The sequence below is a fragment of the Heterocephalus glaber genome, unplaced genomic scaffold, assembly GCF_053883595.1.
Source record: "Heterocephalus glaber isolate CG9 unplaced genomic scaffold, H.glaber_assembly_v1.0 deba00001610, whole genome shotgun sequence".
NCBI classification, from domain to species: domain Eukaryota; kingdom Metazoa; phylum Chordata; class Mammalia; order Rodentia; family Bathyergidae; genus Heterocephalus; species Heterocephalus glaber.
In genome coordinates this window covers 39,296,404-39,317,049 of record NW_028258381.1, presented here as the reverse complement: position 1 = coordinate 39,317,049, position 20,646 = coordinate 39,296,404, and the positions used below count along the sequence as shown (strand labels likewise).

General features: G+C 49.9%; 1 protein-coding gene across 1 annotated transcript; it reads right to left on the bottom strand.

Moving 5' to 3' along the window:
• Nucleotides 1–9,289: 9,289 nt before the first annotated feature.
• Nucleotides 9,290–20,256, bottom strand: Nptx2 (neuronal pentraxin 2). The gene is made up of 5 exons (XM_004840482.3): nt 19,693–20,256; nt 17,856–18,072; nt 13,020–13,264; nt 11,460–11,639; nt 9,290–10,620 (listed from the first exon to the last, which is right to left on the bottom strand). The coding sequence occupies exons 1-5, from the start codon at nt 20,116–20,118 to the stop codon at nt 10,393–10,395; spliced, it is 1,296 nt and encodes a 431-aa protein (XP_004840539.1). The 5' UTR covers nt 20,119–20,256; the 3' UTR covers nt 9,290–10,392.
• Between the last annotated feature and the right edge of the window lie 390 nt (nt 20,257–20,646).

Below are 20,646 nucleotides of genomic sequence, written 5' to 3'. Positions count from 1 at the left end.
CTTTCTTAAACTGAGTGGTTGGACAATCACAATTATTCATTTACAATGATTCTTTCAACGGTTCATATGCATGAAACCCAGTCTGTTCTAAGATGTCTCATAACCATATTCCTGAAAGAAAACAGAGGTGATATTTCTTTTCTTATTTTTCATTTATTTACTTTGTAGGACTGAGGATTGAGCCCAGGACCTTGGTACTGAGCTACATTGCCAGCCCTTTTCTTGTCTGTTTGTTCTATTTTGAGACGTGGTCTTGCTAAGTCACTGGGTCACTAAGCCGCCCAGGTTGGACCTGAGCTTGTGATCCTCTTGTCTCAGCCTCCCAGAGTGCTGGGATTCTAGGCTTGCACCACCTCACTTGCCTGAGTCAAGCCCTTAGTCTTACGATGTAGACCTTCATCATCTATGCTGCAGCCTTAACCATGGAAAGCCAAGGGTTAATTTTATAAATCCCCCAGGACACAATCATTTATGTACAATGACAGGTGACAAGGAAATGCCAATCTACCCCAAGCTGCAGTCTTCTGTGATTTATTTCTGCTTGAACAGGGCTTTAGAATGTGCTCATGACTATTTGTACTGACAACCACAGAAAGCAGCTTTGCTTTGCAGAGGGAAGTAAAACAATCGAGTAAATTTGCCTTGTGCTTCTTTGAGAAAACAATGGGAAACCAGCAGTCTGCCAAGGCCAAAGTCAGAAGTGGCAGGCGCAGTACTGGCCTTGAACGGCCTCCTTCTGCACTGAGATCTCTAGAAACAATTAATCTGTTCTTCATGACTGCTCAATGCCGACCCCTTGCAGAGTCCACTGACTGCTCTGGGAGCCATCAAAGCTGAACCCAAGGACTTGCCTTAGTTGGTTCACAGGGAGCATGGGACCACCAGAGAAGTTACTATGAGCTGGCCATGGGGGGGCACATCTGTAATTCCAATGTTTTGGGAGGCTGAGGCAGGAGGATCGAAAGTTTGAGTTTAGCCCAGGCAATTTACCAAGACCTTGTCTCAAAATTAGAAGATGGGCCTGGGGCTGTAGCTCAGTGCAAAGGCCCTAGCGTCAACCACCAGTAGCAAGACACAAGCGCACACACACACACATACAGTCTGCATGAAACGCCTCTCCCCCAACCTGAGCCAACTAAAGGCTTTCTGGGATCACAATTTACACAGGGTTGGCTTATCTGTTACTCACACCAGACTATATGGTGAGGGGAATGTCTTATTTCTGTCAACACCATAAACGCATTTTGTAGTGACCTGGCGTGTGCAGGACAGTGGCCCCTAAAGGTGAGGAGACAACAGTGCATGGAAGGTGTGACTGGTCACATTTTTTTATATTTGCTCTCAATTGGGTGGAGACTGGCAGTGCCTGGAGGGCAAGGAGCATGATCATAACCAAATATTTATCTCCGGCCCTGATCTCTTACAAAATCCAACGCTACAAAAATGTATTCTCAAATCTATGCCCCAAACAACGCTTTTTTTTCCTGAGACAGGGTCTCACTATGTAGTTTAGGCTGGCCTTGAACTCACTCTGTAGCTCAGGATAGCTTCAAACTCACGGCAATCCTCCTGCCTCAGCCTCCCAAGTGCTGAGATTACAGGCTTGCATCACCACCACACCTGGCACAAAGCAATACTATTGATGCCGACCCCACTCCTAAACTTGCTTTTTCCCTTTCTCCCTATCTCAGTAATAACATCTATCACTGGTTCAAAATCTCATTTTTTCCTCTTTTAAAGTTGGGATAGAGTTTACATTCCCTAAAAGTCCCTCTTCATTTTAAAGTGTATAATTCAGCAGTTTTTAGAATATTCATAGCCATCATCACGGTCAATCCAATAATATTTTTAACACCTCAGAAAGAAATTCCATATCCACTAGAAGTCATTTCTCATTTTTCTCTAATGCCACACATGTCCTGAGCCCCTGGCAACCATTGAGCAACTTTTTGCCTCCTTAGATCTGCTGTTCGGAACTTTTTGCATATATGTAATTATATTATTTTTGGCCTTTTGTAACAGATGTCTTTCACTTAGCCAAGTGTTTTCAAGGTTCATCTATATTGTATTGTGTCTTCCATCCCTGTTTATTGCAGAATAATATCCTCTGTCTGGATATACCATAATTTGTTTAACCATTCATCAACTAATAGATATTTGGATTTTTCCCTCCATTTTTTGAATATTATGAAAAATTCTGCTGTGAACATTGTGCTATGGTTTGAATATGTCCTCCCAAAGTTCACGTTAGAAATTTAATCTGCAAATTCATGTTGTTTGTATTTGAGTGGACCTTTGAGAGGAAATCCGGGCTGGATGAGGTCATGTGGATGGGGCCCCTGTGTTAGTATTAGTGGCTTTATCTGAAGAGGAAGAGACCTGAGCTCCGTGCTTGCTCTTTCTCACTATGTGATACTCCTCAGATGTCCAGCGTGAGTCCCGTACTCTTGGACTTCCCAACCCCTAGAACAGGGGCCAGATCACTCTCTGTTCTTCCTGAATTACTGAGTCTTGAGTGTTTTGTTACAGCAACAGAAAATGGACTGCTCTCAGTACTGTGCGTGTTTGCATCAATTTCAGGATCAGCCCATCCATTTCTGCAAAGAAGACAGGTAGGCTTTCCATTGGAGACTAGTGCCATGGTAATGAAGCATCGGACTCCATTCTTTGATGTTTGGATGCTGATTGCCTAACCCTCACCCCTCCCTCTGCCCCTGTTCACACCTGGGAACAGGAGAGGAAACCTGGGTCCACATTGCTCTGGTGTGGTGGGAAGTTCAAACCCACACGGGAACCTCACTCCCCTCCACACACCAGCACCAGCAGCAGCCCCCATCAAAACCCCCAGCCAATACATTCTCTGTGCTCTCTTTGCTAGTCTTTCTGGACTAGCAAGGGAACCACTGATAAAGATCTAATCAACCTAGACCCAAAGTTTAGGTAGTGGGCACTTGAGACAGGAGCACTGCCATGGGACCCTCTTTAAAGTGGCCCCAAGTCTTGTGTCTCAGCCTGGGCCCACCTATGCATCTTAGATGGAGCCCTATGTCTTGCTTCAGTGTAAGCTATGACAGTTGATAGGCTCGGGGAATGGCGCTCTTACTCTATGTCCACTGGCTGTGTCCTAATCAGTATTGGCATCCTGCAATAGGGTACTCAGGGGGAAAGACTTTGCCCTGTGGGTTGACAGAGTGGTCACTCACGAAAAAGCAGTCACTAAGTAGCATGTTGAGGTTCATGCTCCTGAGAGCAGATGGCTCCCTTTAACCCTCCAATACACCTTTGCTGCTGCTGCCACCACCACTCATGCCTCTGTGGCCCATAACAGAGGATTCTGATCCTCAGAGTTACAGAGGAAAATAGCTGTGGCACCTCTGTGACACAGCCAAGGGGTTAACTGAACCATTGCCACTGGAGAGGCCCTCAACTGACTGCGCTGATCTGAAGCTCCTCAGAGAAGGCCCAAAGCACGTGCAATAAGCAACCTCAGAAGAAGAAAGAGAGGAAGGAAGGAAGGAAGGTGCCTATGGTGGAACAAAACTGAAATAGAGGTCCACAATTTGACCCAATCAGAAATCCAAAATTTACTTAAAGACTTTATCCACACCCACTTAAAAATGCTCTGGCTGATGTGTGGACTGCTATCACATAGATTCTGAACTAAACAGATTGTCTACTGTTCCATAGCAATTGACAAACCTTTATGGCTTTGATGAATACTGGCACTCAAACTGCAGTTGCAGCTGGGGACCCTACTAAACGTAAGTAAGATTCACTCTGTAGTCTAGAGAAGTTATTGAACAAGAACGGAGGAGGACACACACACCCTCACCCTAACCACTGAAACAATCAGCTTGCCTAAATTCCCCAAGGCCATAGTATCCTTTGTCTTAAGATACTTCACATGGCCACGGAGGCCCTGACCCAGAGATTAACACATTAAAATTAAATTAAATCTCTGACACTTATAAATTGCCTTGGTAAAAATGGGACCCCACGGACCTGTAGTCTAATCTAAATTAAAGCAGGGAATTCAAGGATTAAAATCCACTATCTAAGACCTGTTCAGTAAGGGGAAGGTATCTGCCTGCTTCTCAGTGAACATCCCAACATGGCCAGTTGCTAAACTTAAAAAGAATGCATAGCAATGCCACGTCACTGTGGGCTGCTGCAGCCTTCACCCCTGCAAGGCCCCCAGAAGTGAAGTTCGCAATTACTCACACCTGCAAATTGGCAGCTGGCAAATGTTCTGCTAGTATAAATTTGGCATGTATGTTCTGTTCCGTGCACACTTTGATGGCCCATCACCGGCAGCCTGCTTTCACATGGGAGGGACAGTAAGCACATCGTTACCTGGAGCTGTGGGCACCTCATCAACCTTGCCATTGCATGCAGTTTTTAGAGGCACTGGATTTTCTCCAGGAAAATGAGTATGACATTACTCACATGGCATCCTGTTCCAAGGCCATCCAACACACATTCACAGAGGTGCTCATAGGGAAGGGATGGGGTGTTGCTTTGCATGTAGTGCAAGGCCCTGCAACCTTAGAGTCCTAAAAATTCCCAGCACTTTGGAGGCTGAGGAAGGAGGATTGCAAGTTGGAGTACATACTGAGCAGCTCAGTGAGACCCTGTCTCAAAATAAGAATGAAAAAAGGACTAGGGCTATGGTGTGAAAGTGCTCAGTTCAATCCCTAATTCACACACACACACACACACACACACACACACCCTAAAAATTATGTGACAAACTGAGAGCACTTCTGACTCTGTCAATAAAGCCTTCAGTATCCATAATGTAAAAACAATTTTTGTCTTAGAGTCTATGTTAACTGACATTAGCATGACTACTCCAGCTCTCTTTTGATTACTATTTGTTCCATATATCTTTTCCCATCCCTTTCAACCTATTTGTATCTTTGAAGTATGTCACTGGTTGGCAGTATATACTTGGGTCAATTTTTAAATCTATTCTTCCAAACTCTCTGCCTTTTATTTAGTGTTCAAGGCATTCATATTTAAAGTAATTACTGATAAGGTAGGGTTTATGTTTACCATATGGCTATTTGGTTTGTATATGGCTTCTGCGTTTTTTATTTCTTTATTCCTCCATTGCTCCCTCCTTTTGCATTAAATAAATATTCTGTGTTATAGTATTTTAATTCTCTTCTTTCTTTGAATACATTCTTTTGAATTATTTTCTTAATGGACGGCTGGGCATTACAATTAACATATTAATTTATTACAACTGAGTTCAGATTAATACTAACTTAATTTCAATAGTACCAAAAACATTTGCTTTTACAAAGCATCACCGTTTCCCCTCTTTTGCCCTGTTGTCATACAAATCATATTTTGTATTTTTCTTTACATATTTATACCCATCAATGCAAATTTATAATTATTGCTTTATACATTTGCCTTTTAAATCACAGAGAAGAAAAGAGCTACACACACAAATGACACATACACTCTATTTTATAATTCCCTATAAAGCTACATTTACCAGTGCTCTTTATTGTTTTCATGTGGGTTGGAGTCACTGTCTAGAGTTCTTTGATCTCCTTCTGAAGGACTGCTTCTAGTATTTTTGTAAGGAAATTCTACTAGTGTTAAATTCGGTCAATTTCTGTTTACTTAGGAATGTCTTAATTCTGCCTTCATTTTTGAAGAGTTTTGCTGGATATATGGTTCTCAGTTGATGGTCTTCTTCCTTCAGCACTTTAAATACATCACCCTCTGCCTTCTGGTCTCTGTAGATTTTGACGAGAATTCAACTGTAAATTTTATGAAGGTTCCTTGGTATGTGATGAATATCTTCTCTCTTGCTTTTCAAGATTCTTGGTCTGGGTTTTGACAGTTTGATTATAATGTTTCTAGGTGTGGATCTCTCTCTCTGAATTTACCCTACTCAGAATGTGTTAAGCCTTTTAAAATCTCTTATTTGATTTCTCTTTCCCAAATCCCAGGTATTAGCAAGTCTTGACAACTTTACCCCAGGTCAAACAATCGGTGGTGGCAAACCTACGGCATGCGTGCTGCAGCCGGCTGTTTGTTATCTTTGAAAGTTCTAAAAGGTTCACCATCCCTGTCCTAAATCCTTCTCATTTCCTGTCCTGCTGCCCTAACCCAAACCATCATCATCACCTCTCTCTGGGCCTAGGACACCAGCCTCCTCACCAGTCTCTCTGCCTCTGCAGCCCTCTCAGTTCATTCTCCAGCTACAGCGAAGAAAGAGTAGTATTCAACAACGAGCCATAATCGAGAACTATGGTGAATAGTTAAATTTTAAAATATTTATTACAGCTGCTTTCTGGACACCACGGCATAAACAGCTTTTCTCTATTGTATCCTTCTACTATGCCTGCTTGCCTTGGAGCCAGCCAACTATGGGCTACAAAAAACAGGAGCTAAGGGTGGGGATTTAGCGCAGTGGTTCTGCCACCTGGCTCGAAAGCGCAAGGTTATGAGTTTGATCCCTGGTACCAAAAAACCCCCCAAAAACAAACAAAACAAAAAACATGAGCTGAAATAAATCTCTCCTCCTTTAAAAAATAAAGTAAAATGAAATACTAAAATATTTATTACAGTAAAAGACATATTGGTATGAATCTTTCTCAAAATACTTCCCATCACTTCAAACACATTTATCCCACCATACTTGCCACTTTCTGCAGCAGTTCTGGAAGTCCTCTTTCCCGAGAGTCTTTAGTTGTGCTGTCATGGCTGCCTCAATGTCCTGAATCGATTCAAAATGTTCCCCTTTCATGGTCATTTTGACTTTGGGGAAGAGCCAGAAGTCACACAGTGCCAGGTCCAGTGAATAAGGTGGATGAGGATACACTGTCATGCTTTTATGAATCCATCTTTGCGTGGGATGGCTCCTGGCAGCAGCACTCACTGGACTTTTTATCACACCTTGTAAAAACACTCAGAAGGCCAGAATGGTCAAGGGTGTGGCTCACACATGGGGTCCCAGCACTCGGGAGGCTGAGGCAGGATTCCCGTGAGTTCAAGGCTAGTTTGAGCTACATAGTAGCTCAAGGCCAGCCTAGACTACATAGTGAGACCTGTCTCAAAACACCAAAAAAGTGGCCAGAATGATGGGATAAATGTGTTCCAAGTGAGGAGGAGTATTTTAAGGGGACTTAATGGCAATGTGTCTTTTACCGTAATACATATATATATATATATATATATATATATATTTTTTTTTTTTAATTTACACATTCACCATATTTTTTATTGTGCCCCATATATTTTCTTCATCTACATAGATTCTCCCTGGAGTCGATCTCCATTTTTAAAGACTTGACACCCTTCCTTGCTGCTGTCCCTCTAGTGCTCAGAATAGTGGCTACCACACAACAGGGTCCCAAGCCCCTGCGGACAGAATGGTCACACCTGTGCTCACCAGGGGCACATCCTTGCTTCCCAAGACTTTCCATACCAAGAGAGCGGGCCTGGGAGGCTCAAGGCTGCGATGGATCCCAGCTTACCCTCCTTTTAACATAGACCTGTTCCCCAAGTATCCTTGGTTTTAACTGCATTTTATCATTTTTCGATTCAGTAATCACTGATCATTGATCACCGGGCTCATTTCCACAGCAATCCTTAACCAACCAGAATATCCCACTACCCGGAACTTTCTACTTCATCCTTACTGGAAAACCCAGCTCCCCATCAAGGTGTTTTCCAGCTTCAAACAGATGGTAAGGGTCTCGAGTCGGGTAACTGAGGCCACGGGTCTCATTCCAATGAGAGGCTCAAGGCATGAGGAACTCACCAGACCGAATGGATGATTCTTGTCTGTGCTTTGTGTCAGGCAGGTAAAATGTCCAACAGAAGACCACCATCATGCAGCTGAGAGGCGATGTTAGGGTTTAGATCTAGGATGGCCCCCCAAACGCTCATGTGCTCGGAGGCAGGGCTCTTAGATTGATCGTGACGGTTCTGTACTCATTTGCGGATTCATCCACTTATCTTCAGCAGCTGAGTGTGCTGTGAGCTGCTGTCCTCCTCCCAGGCCCTCCCCCCACGTAGTTTCTGTGTCTGAGCCTGCCAACCATGAACTGACTGGAACTTCTGTAACCGTGAGCCAAAATAAATCTCCTTAGGTTGTGGATGTCGGGTATTGTGTCCCAGGGAAGGTGGGTCCTCTCATCTCTAGGACTGGTGAGTAAGGAGCTCCAGGCCCCTCAACGGCAGGAAGTTGTCTGACTCAGCTAGGGGGTAAAAAGTCTGCTCCTGTGGGCGGCAGGGCCAGGGAATCAGGTCAGGTTTGCATACAGGAAATGAGGAACCTCCCTGGGCACCTCTCCAGGGGCGGTCTGACTCCCTGGTGTTTTCATTACAAAGGACATTCAAAATAAACTGCTGTCCAACTGGCCTCTGAACACTGGGCTCCAAAGGCCCCCAAGCAGGGCACCTGGCCTAATTTCATGCTCTATCCAACTCTGAGACATTCAGGACTTACCAAATCATAATTTACAACATTGCTAACAGTGATCCACCAGTCTTGGTTTTAGGTTATAGTTCCCAGCACAGCTTTGGTATTGAAGTACAACTGGCTTACAGAGTCAGGTGGCCCTAGATTAGAATCCACTCCCTAATTATAATTGACATTGTTCCTTGGGAAGGAGGCAAACTGTTATACTCTGCAGCTGCCAAGACAGAGTAAAAAGATAAAAATGGAAGTGGTGGTAAGAGGGGTGAGGGGGCTTCAACATGCCAGCCAGGGCCAGGCAGGCACACAGAACTCTGGAGGATTACGGTGGCAAGAGGCCCCTGAGCCAAGGACCAGGAGGCAGAGGCGGAGGGCCAAGTGGTCGCAGGGACAGGGCTGCAGGCTTCAGAGCTATATAGGTTGGTTGTGACCGTGGGTCTGTCCTTTGCTGGCTACAGGAGCCAAAGGCAGCTTTAATTGTTCTGTGCATTCACCTGCGAATCAGGACGAGCGCTTCCAGGGGGCTGTCAGGTAGATCAAATGAGATGCTCAGTGAAGAGCACCTGCACAGAGTAGGTGCTGAACAGGTGTCACACCTGAGGCAGCTCAGGGCCCTCTTGTCTGGCTGAAGAGACAGACTGGGGACCCAGAACCTGCTGGGCACTCCCAGTCTGACATGAGGAAGGATGGGGTACACCTGGACCACTTCCTCCTCCATGCATCCTCAGCTCCTGAGTCCTCCAGACACACATCTGGATGTGCCCACTGGAGTCAGGCTCTGGCAACCGCAACACCATACCCCTCCCCGCCTTGGCCCCAGGTGGGGAGAAGCAAAGCCTGAAGCAACTTCCAGTGCACTTTAATCAAAATTCCATCTTCAGAAGAGTTCTCGTGGCATACAATGTCAGAATGGGCATGTCAACTTGGTCCTACAAATGGAATTTCCACAGATTCGCACTTCTAACAGGTATGAAAAATAAAATATATAATATTTAGCTTTATAAATTTCCCCACTTAATCACATTCTCTTTAAAATAAATTACAGAAATATTAAGCATCCTGGAGTCACTGGGCAAACATCAGCCAAATGACATTCATTTTCTTAAACGTTCTTGGGGGAAACAGTCAATGGGGACAGATGCTTTCAGGCATCAACATGGATTAAAAATGGACACACTCCTCACAGTGGCAATATGTAAAAAATGGGAGCCTTCTAATGGCTGTTCTTTTCTGATGCGGAAAAATAAAGCCCCCAGGCCGTGTAGAAGCTGCATATGAACTTTTGGCACCAGATGAGTGGTTCCTTCAAAGCATGGGTCTGAAGAAGCTGTGGCAGAGGGGCAGGGGACAGCTGCTGTGGCCTTTCTCTGTCTGGGTCGCCCCTCGGAGCCAGCAACCCCTCTCCTGCTTTGGGAAAGACAGAGTTTGTCTGGGCAGCCAGCCCTCCACCAGCTAGACTTCCTCACAGGGACAGACTTGATGCACAGGACACGGGCACAGATCCTTGGCAGATCGGGGTGGCTGTTTTTGCTTCGTGCTCAGCTGACAGCAGGAATGCACTCTACACACGAGGGACAAACAGAAGGCACACACAGGACACCAGGGATCTGAGAGGACAGGCAGGACTGGGCTGCGCTAGCATTTACAGGAGAGGGGCTTATGGACATCACCTCCAGCAGGAAGTCAGCTGTTTGCCCACTTGTGGCTTGGGACTTCTACCCAGGCGATTCTGGCACTAACCCCCAAAACTACAATCTTGGAAAGGAACAAATAAGATGGTGACAAATGATGCCTCATGGCATCGGTCTTAGAGTTTCCCTGGGGACAGGCTTTGGGGTCCAACCCACTGGGGCAAGAGGTTTTACGAAGTTCAACTGGGGAGTAAGTGGCCCTGAAGCCCCCTCAGGAACAGCCTGCTCCTGGCCTCCTGGACAGGGAGAAGGTGGCTACAAGTCCAGGAGACGCTCCTCGCACGTCTCCACTGGCCACTTGGAAGCCCCTCCAAACACGTCGATGTTGTTGTCCACCCAGGGGATGATGTTGCCTGGCATGTTTGTGGAGCAGTTGGCGATGCTGATGATCTCCTGTGTGCGGAGAACGCGGTCCCAGATGTTGAACTGGCTGAGCTCTCCCACAAACGCCTGTGTGGCATCGAATCTGCCCCCCACAGTGTCCTGAGAAATGGGACAGGACATCCACCATCAGGGGAGGTACACGCACGCACTACACACACACACTACACGCACGCACACGCTAATGCTCCAGGAAGACGGGGGTGGGGCCTGGATATTCCTCACTTCCCTATTCTGATCAGATCCTATAGATTCTGAGACTCCAGGGTGTGCCAGGCCTGTGACACAGCTGTACTCAAACCACTCATTTTATACAGGGGAAACTGAGGCCAGACAGGAACAGTTGCCCAAAGCTAGAACTACGCTATGTCTCCTGACTCCAAGTCACTTAGGGGAGTAGTAAGAGGAGAGGGGAGGGGAGCGTGCTAGGAAAGGACCAGACTTCAAGCCCTCCAAAGTACTTGCAATCTTTAAACTTCCAATACAACTGTTTGCTCCCCTCACCTAGATGGTACATCTCCCGGGGGCAGTTCCAGGTCTCCCTCTCTCCTTCCTGTACCCTCAGACTGAGTACCTGGCACTTCCTAAGTGCCCTACGCTGGAAATCAAAGACAGGACCCTCAGCAACCAGTACCCAGTGGACACCAAGCTCCAGCATAAAGTCACTTGCACCCCTGGCAAAGGCAGACCCCAGAGATTTGCAGTCTCAGCCCCAGAAGGAAGCTGGCACCTGAGTGACAACAGGACCTCATGACCACAGGGGCATCCCCACCCCTCCGAGTCGCATGTGATTTTGGAATCTGCCTACCCCCCCCCCCCGCCTCCCATCCCTACCAGGGCCGGGCGTATCCCCAGCACCTGCCCTGAGCCCATGAGACAGCACGAGTCATGCCCATCGGGTAGCCTTCAGGCCAGTGGCTAGCCCCTTGGAGGGCACCCACCTGCTCCTGCCCAAGGATCAGCACCCCGCCTGGCTTGATGGGGTGCCAGGGGGCCAGGTTCTCCCCAGTGCCCAGCTTTTCTCCATCCTGGAAAGCCTCCCACAGGCCATCACGCGTCGTCCAGGTGATACAGATGTGGTGCCACTTGCCGTCACTGATGAACAGGGGCAACTGTGCAACCTGTGGGCAGCCACATGCAGATGAGGATGTGCCCGACCCCCGGCGCCTGGCGTGGAAGGCCACCTGCGAGTCCCATGGCCCCTCTGCCAGCGGGATTCTCCTTCTCTGCTGTGGGCGACACTCAGAAGGGAGCAGGCTCAGCACGAGCCCCTGGCGTGAACTGGACACTTCATGGTCCCAGCCTAGCTGAGGACTGAGCTAACATGAGAGGTGACCCTCCCCACTGGCCCTGAGCTCTCTGCAGAGAATCTGAAGTCAGGATTCTTCTGCACCAGCTTCCTTGGAAAACAGAGCAGGGATCTTTTCTTCTCCCAAGCGTCCCTGGTGTCACTCAGGGACCTCTGTGCCTCGGGGTGGGTGACCTCTCCCTGGGTGGAGGCTGGAGGGTGTCGGTGTGAGGGGAGGCTACACACAGACCACGGACAGAACTGCAGACTGGCTGCAGCCCAGGGGCCCCTACTGTTACTACTGGTCTCTTAGCAACCCAAAGCCTCCCTCCAGGAATTAGATGTTTACAAGAGGTCTCAGCAGAGAGGAAAATAAGACTCTAAGTCCTACCATGTCATTTAGAACAATAATCCTCAGCAGGCTCCACAGCGTTTCCAATTTAAACAAACTCCACCCAGGGCAGGTGGGGAAGATCCCAGTGGGGGTTGGGCTGTGTGCATCTGCACATGCGCACACACATGCACAGCCTGGGCGGCTGGGGCAGCCAGGAAATGCAGTCCAGAGGACACAGGGTTGTGCTTTCGTTACGGCTAGTCCACTCTGGAAGGAAAGTTTTGAAGTGGGGGCTGCTGGAGGTTTTGGGAGGCCCACAGCAGATCTGAGGAGACCGTGTTCCTGGGTGCTTATTAAAAGGGCCATTTGCTCTGGAAAAGCAAGACTCTAGGTTCAGAGAACAGCCAGCAGTGGCCATGGGCTGGGGACAGCGGCATGGGCCGGGGTGGGAATTTACAGGAGAGAATTTGGGGAGGGAGAGGGTGGCACTGTTTGCTATTTTTATTGTGATGCTGGCTACACAACTGTATATATTTGTTGAAACTGGCTGAAATGTCTATGAAGGGAGTAAATTTCACTGTATGTAAAAATTATATCTCTATAAACCTGATCTCTCAAAGATCTCCCCAGCCCCTGCACACAGAGACCTGCTCTCTGCTCCTCCCATCTCTCTGCTGCTTGGACTCCCGGCTGCCTCCTGGCCAAACTTACTGATTGGATCTCCATGCTCTACCACTCTCCCCTTCCCTCCCCTAGCACTCCAGAATGGGACCAACTTAGCACAAAGCCTGTGGCCGGGATGGCTGGGCTGTGTCCCAGCCTGGCCAGGTGCAGACTCCCCTTCCCCGCAGTGCCCAGGCCTACACCCAGCAGCCTTACCTTGTCGTTGATGAGCAGCTCAATGGGGTTGTTGCCCCACTCTATCAGCACAATCTCGTTAGCCTGCCCAGGCACAGCATAGGAGAATGGGGTGCCAAGGCCTGGCGAGGCGCTAGCCCGCAGCCACAGGCAGATGGTGAAGGCATACAGCTCCGGCAGCGTCTTCTTGATCTTGCCATACAGGTAGTTGGTGCGGAGGGGGAGGGACACTTTGAATGCATCTGGTGACTTAAATGCACTGTTACCTGGGCAGAGAGAAGAGGCACAGCTTGTTAGGTCACCTCACCCCCGCAAGGCTCACCTGCACCCCACACTCAGGCAGTGCCCAGAGGGACGGCACCATCACCTGCCAGCCACTGTTCGGGGTGCTGAAATCCAGCAGTCCCAGAGTCAGTCTTTGCCTTCAAGAGGCTTACATGCTGAAGGGGAAGGCAGAAAGGAAACCAGCAGCAGGTGGTGGATGAAGGGCCAGAAGTGACTGCTGGAAGGGCAGGGCCTAGTAGGGAGGCACAGGAGGGAGAATGGTGGCAGAGAAAAGGTCTGTGGGTGAGGACTCCATGAAGAGGTACCAGGAAGTCTGAGGCCCCAAGGAAGCCTGGGTAAGGAAGTAGGAGAAAGGATTACTCTGTGGGTAATGTACTTGATGTGTTAGAGAACTGTTATTTTTATTTATTTTTGTGATACTAGGGATTGAACCCAGGAGTGCTTTATCACAGCACTACATGTCTTTTCCTTTTTAAAATTTTTATTTTGAGATAGGGTCTTGTCAAGTTGCACAGGCTAGTCTCAAACTTCCATTCCTCATGCCTCAGAGTGGTAAGACTATAGGTATGTGCCTGGCTTTATTTTATATTTTGAGACAGAGCCTTGCTACATTGATAAGTTGCCCAGGCTGGGCTCAAACATGCAATCCTCCTGCCTCAGCCTCCTGAGTGCTAGGATTACAGGTGTGCACCATCATGCCCAGCACTAGTTCTGTCTCTTACAACAGAAAAAGAGCCTACTTTAAATCCAGTGAGAAAGATCTCTGGTCCTTTCTGCTTAATACTCCCTATTTTTGTAGTAATATCTGATGATTAGAAAGACTGAGGAAGTGGTTAGAGATAAGTTTGATTTTCTTGTTCCATTAAGCCAGATAATCTTTCCTCAGCCAGGTCTTGTTTCCTCAGATCTTTCCCTGAACTCTCAGCCTCTGTGAAGGAGCAGAGTCTGGAATCCATAGCATGTGGACTTGGAGATGGAAAGTCTCACAAGGACCCAGGCACTTAGTAAACACCTACCAAGTCAGTCAGTCAGATCATGTCACTTTGTCATACTAAATAATCGCCACCACTGAGGCCAAGGAGCTGGGCTCCAGGTCTCGACCCTACGAATAACTCAGAAGTGGCTGTCTACACTCTTGCCGTAACCCCTTTATCCCCATTTGCCTTTCTTCCCCAAGAGAAGACTGTGTTGCTGTCGTCCCAGGCCAAAGGGAGGCACCTCCATGCAGAGGTATTCCCTCCCTTCACGTGAACACACCTGCTTCCAGAACCTCCTGGGCCCAGCAAGGACTCCCGCTCCCCAGGCCACCTACATGTGCACAGCACTTTCCAAGTCCGGGACAACAAACTCAAAAGTGGATTTAAGTAACTTTCAATGCAGTCTTTGTTTAAGTTCAAAACTACTTCAATAATGCCAGTCCCTGTTATCACAGATTCCAAAGTTTGCCAAAGCTTTCCTTTTATTTGGGGACCAAATCCTGTCAGCAAAGGCACCCAAACACCCTTCACTCATTCAACAAGCACCCACAAAAGGTCAGTTGTTTGGTTAACCAAATTCGGTTTCCATTAGAGTAAGCCCCTTGGGGCCAGGGCTCATGTCTGTCTGAGGAGGGTCTTCCGGGTAGAACAGGCCCAGGATCACCCTTCCAGCCTCTCTGGAAGATGTCCCTGACACCAGAACCCGGGCTTCTCAGCAAGTGTATGCTTGTGCCTGTGATTGTGCAGTCTCCTGTCCTCCTACAGCAAGGCACCTGGGCTGTAGAGCATCTCCCAAGGGCTAGAAAGACCTGGCTACCCAGAAAGTGGAGAGGCCAGTCCAGACTAAGGGCAGGGGCAGGCCCTTCATCAGGCTGAAGAAAAACAGAAACAGGCAGCCCCACCCCCTGGCTTTGCCAGTTAGAGTTGAAATACCAAGCCTCAGAGAAGTGAGGTGACTTAGCCGAGGTCACATAGCTAGTAAATCACAGAGCAGGGACTGGAAGTCCCTCTTCCCACTACGCAGAGCCACTAGCACTTATTCTTCAAGTGGCAAATGGTCATGTCCTTAATGAAGGCATCATTATCTAATAAAGAGAAATGGCTTCTATGCTTGCAGGTAGGCAGGCTTTCCAGTTTAATAAGACTCAGTATCAGTAATATTGTTCGCTTGATGACAAAAGATAGATTTCATTAGAGCTTGGAGAGCCGAGAGGCAGAGGAGGGGTCCATACCCTGAAGACTGGTGCTCCTTATTTGAATAAAACAGCTTAGAGGTTCAGAGGAAACTTAGTTAAAGCCAATTAAGGAATTGAAAAGCCTGACCAATAAATCAGAAGCTGCAGGTGGCGGACAAACCCAAGGAGAGGGTGGGCAGCCTGGGGCTACAGAGAAGGGGCTGTGGTCTTCTCAGTGCCAATGTGGCTCCCAGCAATTGAGCAGGGCCATGCCTGGCCGGCTGGCCTAGACTCTGGAGGCCCGTGCAAGTGAACAGGTCTCACAACAAAGAAAATGGGCATCCTGGGGAGCCAGGGAGCACAAGCATCCACATGCAGGGGCTGGACTCTGTCTGCTGGGCTCACAGTAGCCCCTGGCTCAGCAGGGCAGGAGCCTTCACTCTTCCTTGGGAGTCACCACCCTCAATCCCAGCTCTGCAGGGAATGCAGGCATCACTCGGCTGTGACTTTAGTCCCTCATCTGTGACTCATACCTGCCATAGGGCAGTCGCAGGGCTTACAGAAGCCTGGGCAGCTGGCCAAGAACAGGCCTGGGATGATGGGTCACAGGCCAGAGACCCCGCAAAGACTCCCACTTCCTACACAGTTGAGGTCTACCTCCTCTGTGCTCAGCTGGACGCTTTAAGGAACTTGGTGTATTCTCTGCTCAGAGCACACTTGGGGGTTGGGCGCTTACACGTCCTTGACAATGGTCACAAACAGGACCAATATAAACCCAACCGTCCAGAAAACAAACTGCTCAGCAAGAGCAAGTGGTCACTTTCCTTAAAGATTAATCCAGAGTTGACCGGGCTCAGTGAAAGATGCCAGAGTTCCTGCAGTAGGTCAAAGGACAGCAGAGCATGTAACTGAGCTGCTTCTCCAGGCCAGTCACCTGCCAGAATGGCCACCAGGGCACTGTGCACCCACCCCTCCCAGGACTGAGGAGCTCTGAGAGCTTTCCATGAGAAATATGGATGAAGAGAGTCAGTGCTAGAACCAGGGCTGATGGGCCCGAGGTCCTGTTTCCTTCTGGCTGTAGACAGGCTGGGGAGGAAAGGTAAAGTCACAAAGTGCCACCTCCTGGTGGCCAAAGCCATTGTGAAAGGGCATGAGGTGAGGCTGTGGCTCTCGTATTGGTTCTGAATCGGAGAACAGAGAATGGCGTGTGGGGCTGGTGGGTTTATTTTGCTACTGCAGCTCCCCAGCAAGTGGCCCAGGCCCTGTGGCCCCTCTCCCTTCAGGATATTCACCTGGCTGAGAATTGGGCATTCTTCCTACCAGTGACATGGGAAACTGGACTTTCTGGGAGTGAAGGACTCAGCACAACGCCTGGTATTACTCCACCAACCCATGACCTTATGGCAACTCGGCCACTGCACCGAGTGAGGCGCTCAGCCTTTGAGGCCTCTGACAAAGCTCTTCTCCGGCTCCACGGCCATCCTTTCCAAGGCACAAAACAGCCACAGAGTGCCTGTTCCATGGCCTAAATGTGCCAAGATACACCATGGCTATGGCTTGGTGGAGGGACCCAAGTTCACCTGTGGCAAGATGCTGCCCTCCCCTCCTGCCAAGTGAGGGCAGCCTGGGCTGCAGCTGCTCTGCCTTTGGGGAAGGCTCTGAGACCTAATGAGTCCCCTGATGTCACCCAGCAGCAGAAGCCAGACAGAAGGAAACTGTTTTGGAAACTCGAGAATGTAAGGCAGATTAGCCACACCACCCTTTTCTGAGAAGGGCAGAGAAGAAAAGACAGACCTTATTGGAGGAACAGATCAGGAAAGGGTTGAAGGAGACCTGTGCCTCACGGGATGGAACAATAGCCCATCCTCTTCTCCATCTGGCCCTCCCGGACCAATGTTATTACAAGAGTCACTGGACTTTCTCCTAGCAATTCATGAAACTGAGTGTTCAGAAACTGCCTGTGTCAGGTGAGCACACCTGAGATTACAATCTTATATCCACTTCCAGCAAACTTAAAATTGTACACTCAGGCCACCTGAGTGGGGGTTGGTAATACAATGTGAATAGAGCCCTTCATTCCTCCCTTTCTGACTCCTGTCAGACAAACTTACCTACTTTAGTGTAAGCAGGGAAGAGAAAGGTGCACAGAAACTGCCGCAAGGATAAGAAGGGACTGAAACGTCCACACAGGAGGAAGCCTGAGACGGGCTGCTTGTCCAAGGTGGTTCTGAGGTCATTTGCTTTCCCGTAGGCAATGCCTGTGGGGCTGGGACTGATTCCTGAGATGACCACTGTCAGTCAACTTCATTATTTGCGCAAACATCTATGGACCCTCTGCTGTCCCTAAACTGAAATCCAGTGTCTGACCACAGGGATGGAAACCAAGCCACTCCCAGACAAACAAACACAGCACTGTGTACCTCGCTCCAGTTCAGTTACCCTCTGCAGCAGCGCATTTAGGGTGTTCTCAGTCTTCTGCCGGTGAACGGAGGTCTCATTGTGGAGCAGGGACTTCTCATCCTCCAGCTCTGCCACCTTGCGCAACAGCTGCCTCTCCAGCTCCCCAAGTCGCTGCTGGAGCACCTCTCGGAAGTCACCGGGCAGCCCCGCGGTGGAGGTGTTTGTTCGGAGCTGGACCTTGTAATCAGGGAGGAGGGGATGCGAGACAGGAAAAAATGTTCAGGCTGGTTGAACGGAAATTGTGACATGTAGCTCCCATGACCCGACCACACACCGAGAAGCTTCCAAACACTCGGCATTAAATCTCACCAGTGGCTCCAAAGAGAGCACTGCACTGCTCAGCCTTTTTTGGTTTGTTTGTTCAGGGAAGGATTTCAAAGTCAGACCAGAATTTCTTTGCTGCAATATTTGAAACTTGTGAATCTCATTTTCCCCTCTCTTAAAAAAAAGCTGCTTTTCTCCTCTAACTAAAAAGTCAAAATTTAAACCGACACCCATAATTCTGTCAGATAAAGAGCAAAACACAGGGAGAATTTTTTTTCCCTGCGGAGTTAATTAGTGATGCACAAAGCTGGTGCGCCTTCATCTAGAAATGAAAACAGCCTCCAAGTTCCACAATGACACAAAGGTAAATAACCATGCTTGCAGAGATATCACCGAGAAATGACAGGCATAAAACACCAGGAGTCTAAATTCCAGAAATCTTTGTTTTTAATGCTCCTCCTAAATCTTCACTTTCTGTTTCTCTTACACCTCTGTCATCAGCTTGCTGCTGCCTAAGCCATGAGCCCTTGGCAAGCTCTCTACCTCACTCGGTGTCCAAGTGCTCCAAATTATGAATTGCAGAAAATAGAACCCACCTCATACTGTTCATTGTTGCAGGAGTTAATATTAAATAATATGCCTGACTCATATTTAGTACTCAAGAAATGTTAGGTGTTAGTAATCGTAATGACTCATGGGATGTACAGACGCTGGAAATACTGTATTTAGCTCTCATGCCAAAAGAAACCCTCCAACAATTTAGCAATAATTACCACCTGTAATTCAAACCTTGTCTTGCTAATAGGTATTTTGATAAACGCTATTAACAGAAATGTCCACACTTCTTAAATAGGGTGGGAAGTAAAGAGGAAAATTAATTGAAGCTTTCTCTCTCAAAGTTCCAAACTGCACGCCTTTCAAGGAGAGACGGTAATAAGATCCCTTCCCCCAAAGCAACCGCGAAGGGCTTCTTAAGATGGTCCCACTCGGTAGGCAAGCACCTTGGAAGTTGAGAGGTGTGCTTAGATGTGCATTTGGGGTCAGAGCTGACTCCGCTGCACTCTCTTCTTAGCGCCCCCGCCCTCACCTCCTCCGGCCTTTTCTGGTGAAAAGGAACCACCAGAAGCCCAGGGCAGCTGACCTCCAGCGGCGCCCTCGCAGCCCTTGGTACAGCCAACTACAGCCCGCCTGGCTCGTGGACATTCTCGGGGAAGGAAGGCGGCTGCCCTGCCGCATCCCCGGGCGTTTCGCGTCTGGCTCGGCCGTCCCGGTTCACTCGCCAGGACCTCCGCAAGTTCACGGTGAGCCTGGGGCGCAGGCCTGGCGCGCGCGGGGAAGGGGCTGGGGGGTTACCCCGAGGGAGGTCGGGAGAAAGAGGGGCGACGCAAGGAAGGTCCAGAGTAAGACCGAGACCTTCCCCTTGCACCCTGAACCCAGATCATCTCTCTGACGAGTCCGCGTACCCGCTCCTCTCCCGAATCCTCCACCCCACAAGCCCGGCGCGTCACCCCTAGGGTCCCCGCGCGTTGCTACCTCGAGGCTCTCCAGACGGTCCTTGAGGGTCTGCAGCGAGCGGCTGAGCTGCTCCACGACGTGGCCGGGGTCCCGCGGCAGGTCGCCCATAGTGTCCTTGCCCGTGGCCCCCGCGCCCCGCGCCTTGCCGCCCGCCAGCCCCTCGCAGCGCGCCAGCTTGCCCGTGAGCTCGCGGATGGCCTCGCGCTGGGCGCCCAGAGTCTCCTTCTGCTGCACGACGGTCTCGCGCAGCTGCAGCACTGCGGCCCGCAGCTCCTCCTCGGGGCTCAGCGCGCCGCCCTGCATGGGCATCGCGGGCAGCGGGCAGCCGGCGCGCGCTGCCTCCGGGGGCAGCGCCGTGCACACGAAGCGGCTGCCGGGCGCTGGGTCGTCCTGGGCCCCGGCGACCACGGCGAGCGCCACACCGGCGGCCAGTAGCGCCAACATCCCGCCGCCGCCGCGCTTAACTCAGCATCCGCAAGCTGGAGGACGGGCGCCGTCGGGGCGCTGGCCGCTCGAGGGGCCGCGTGGACCGCCCGGTCAGGCCCAGTGGCCGTCGCACACCCTCTCTCCGCCCCGCGGAGCGGTCTGGCCGGGAGCAGCCCGCGCGCCCTTTCTTAAGCTGAGGGGGCGGGCGAGTCGGCGCGTGGGGAGCTCGCCGCGGGCTCTGATTGGCCCAGCCGGGTCGCGTCACGGAGGGGCGGGGCCGGGAGCTCCTCGCCGAGAGCCAGACTGCTGGGCGGGCGCGTGGGCCGGACCCCGAGGCGCGAGCGCGAGGTCCCGGGGTCGCCGGAAGGGAGCACCGAGGTCCCCAAACCACCTCAATGTCCTGAGGAGCGTCGGCCGGCTGGGCTGCTCCCACGGTCTGCGGGCAGGGACCAGGCGCCGACGCGGACGGACGAGGCGACACCCTCGCAAACGCGGCCTGAGTCCCCAGGCCAGGCAGCGACAGCCCTCTAGGCAGTGAGCTTGTGC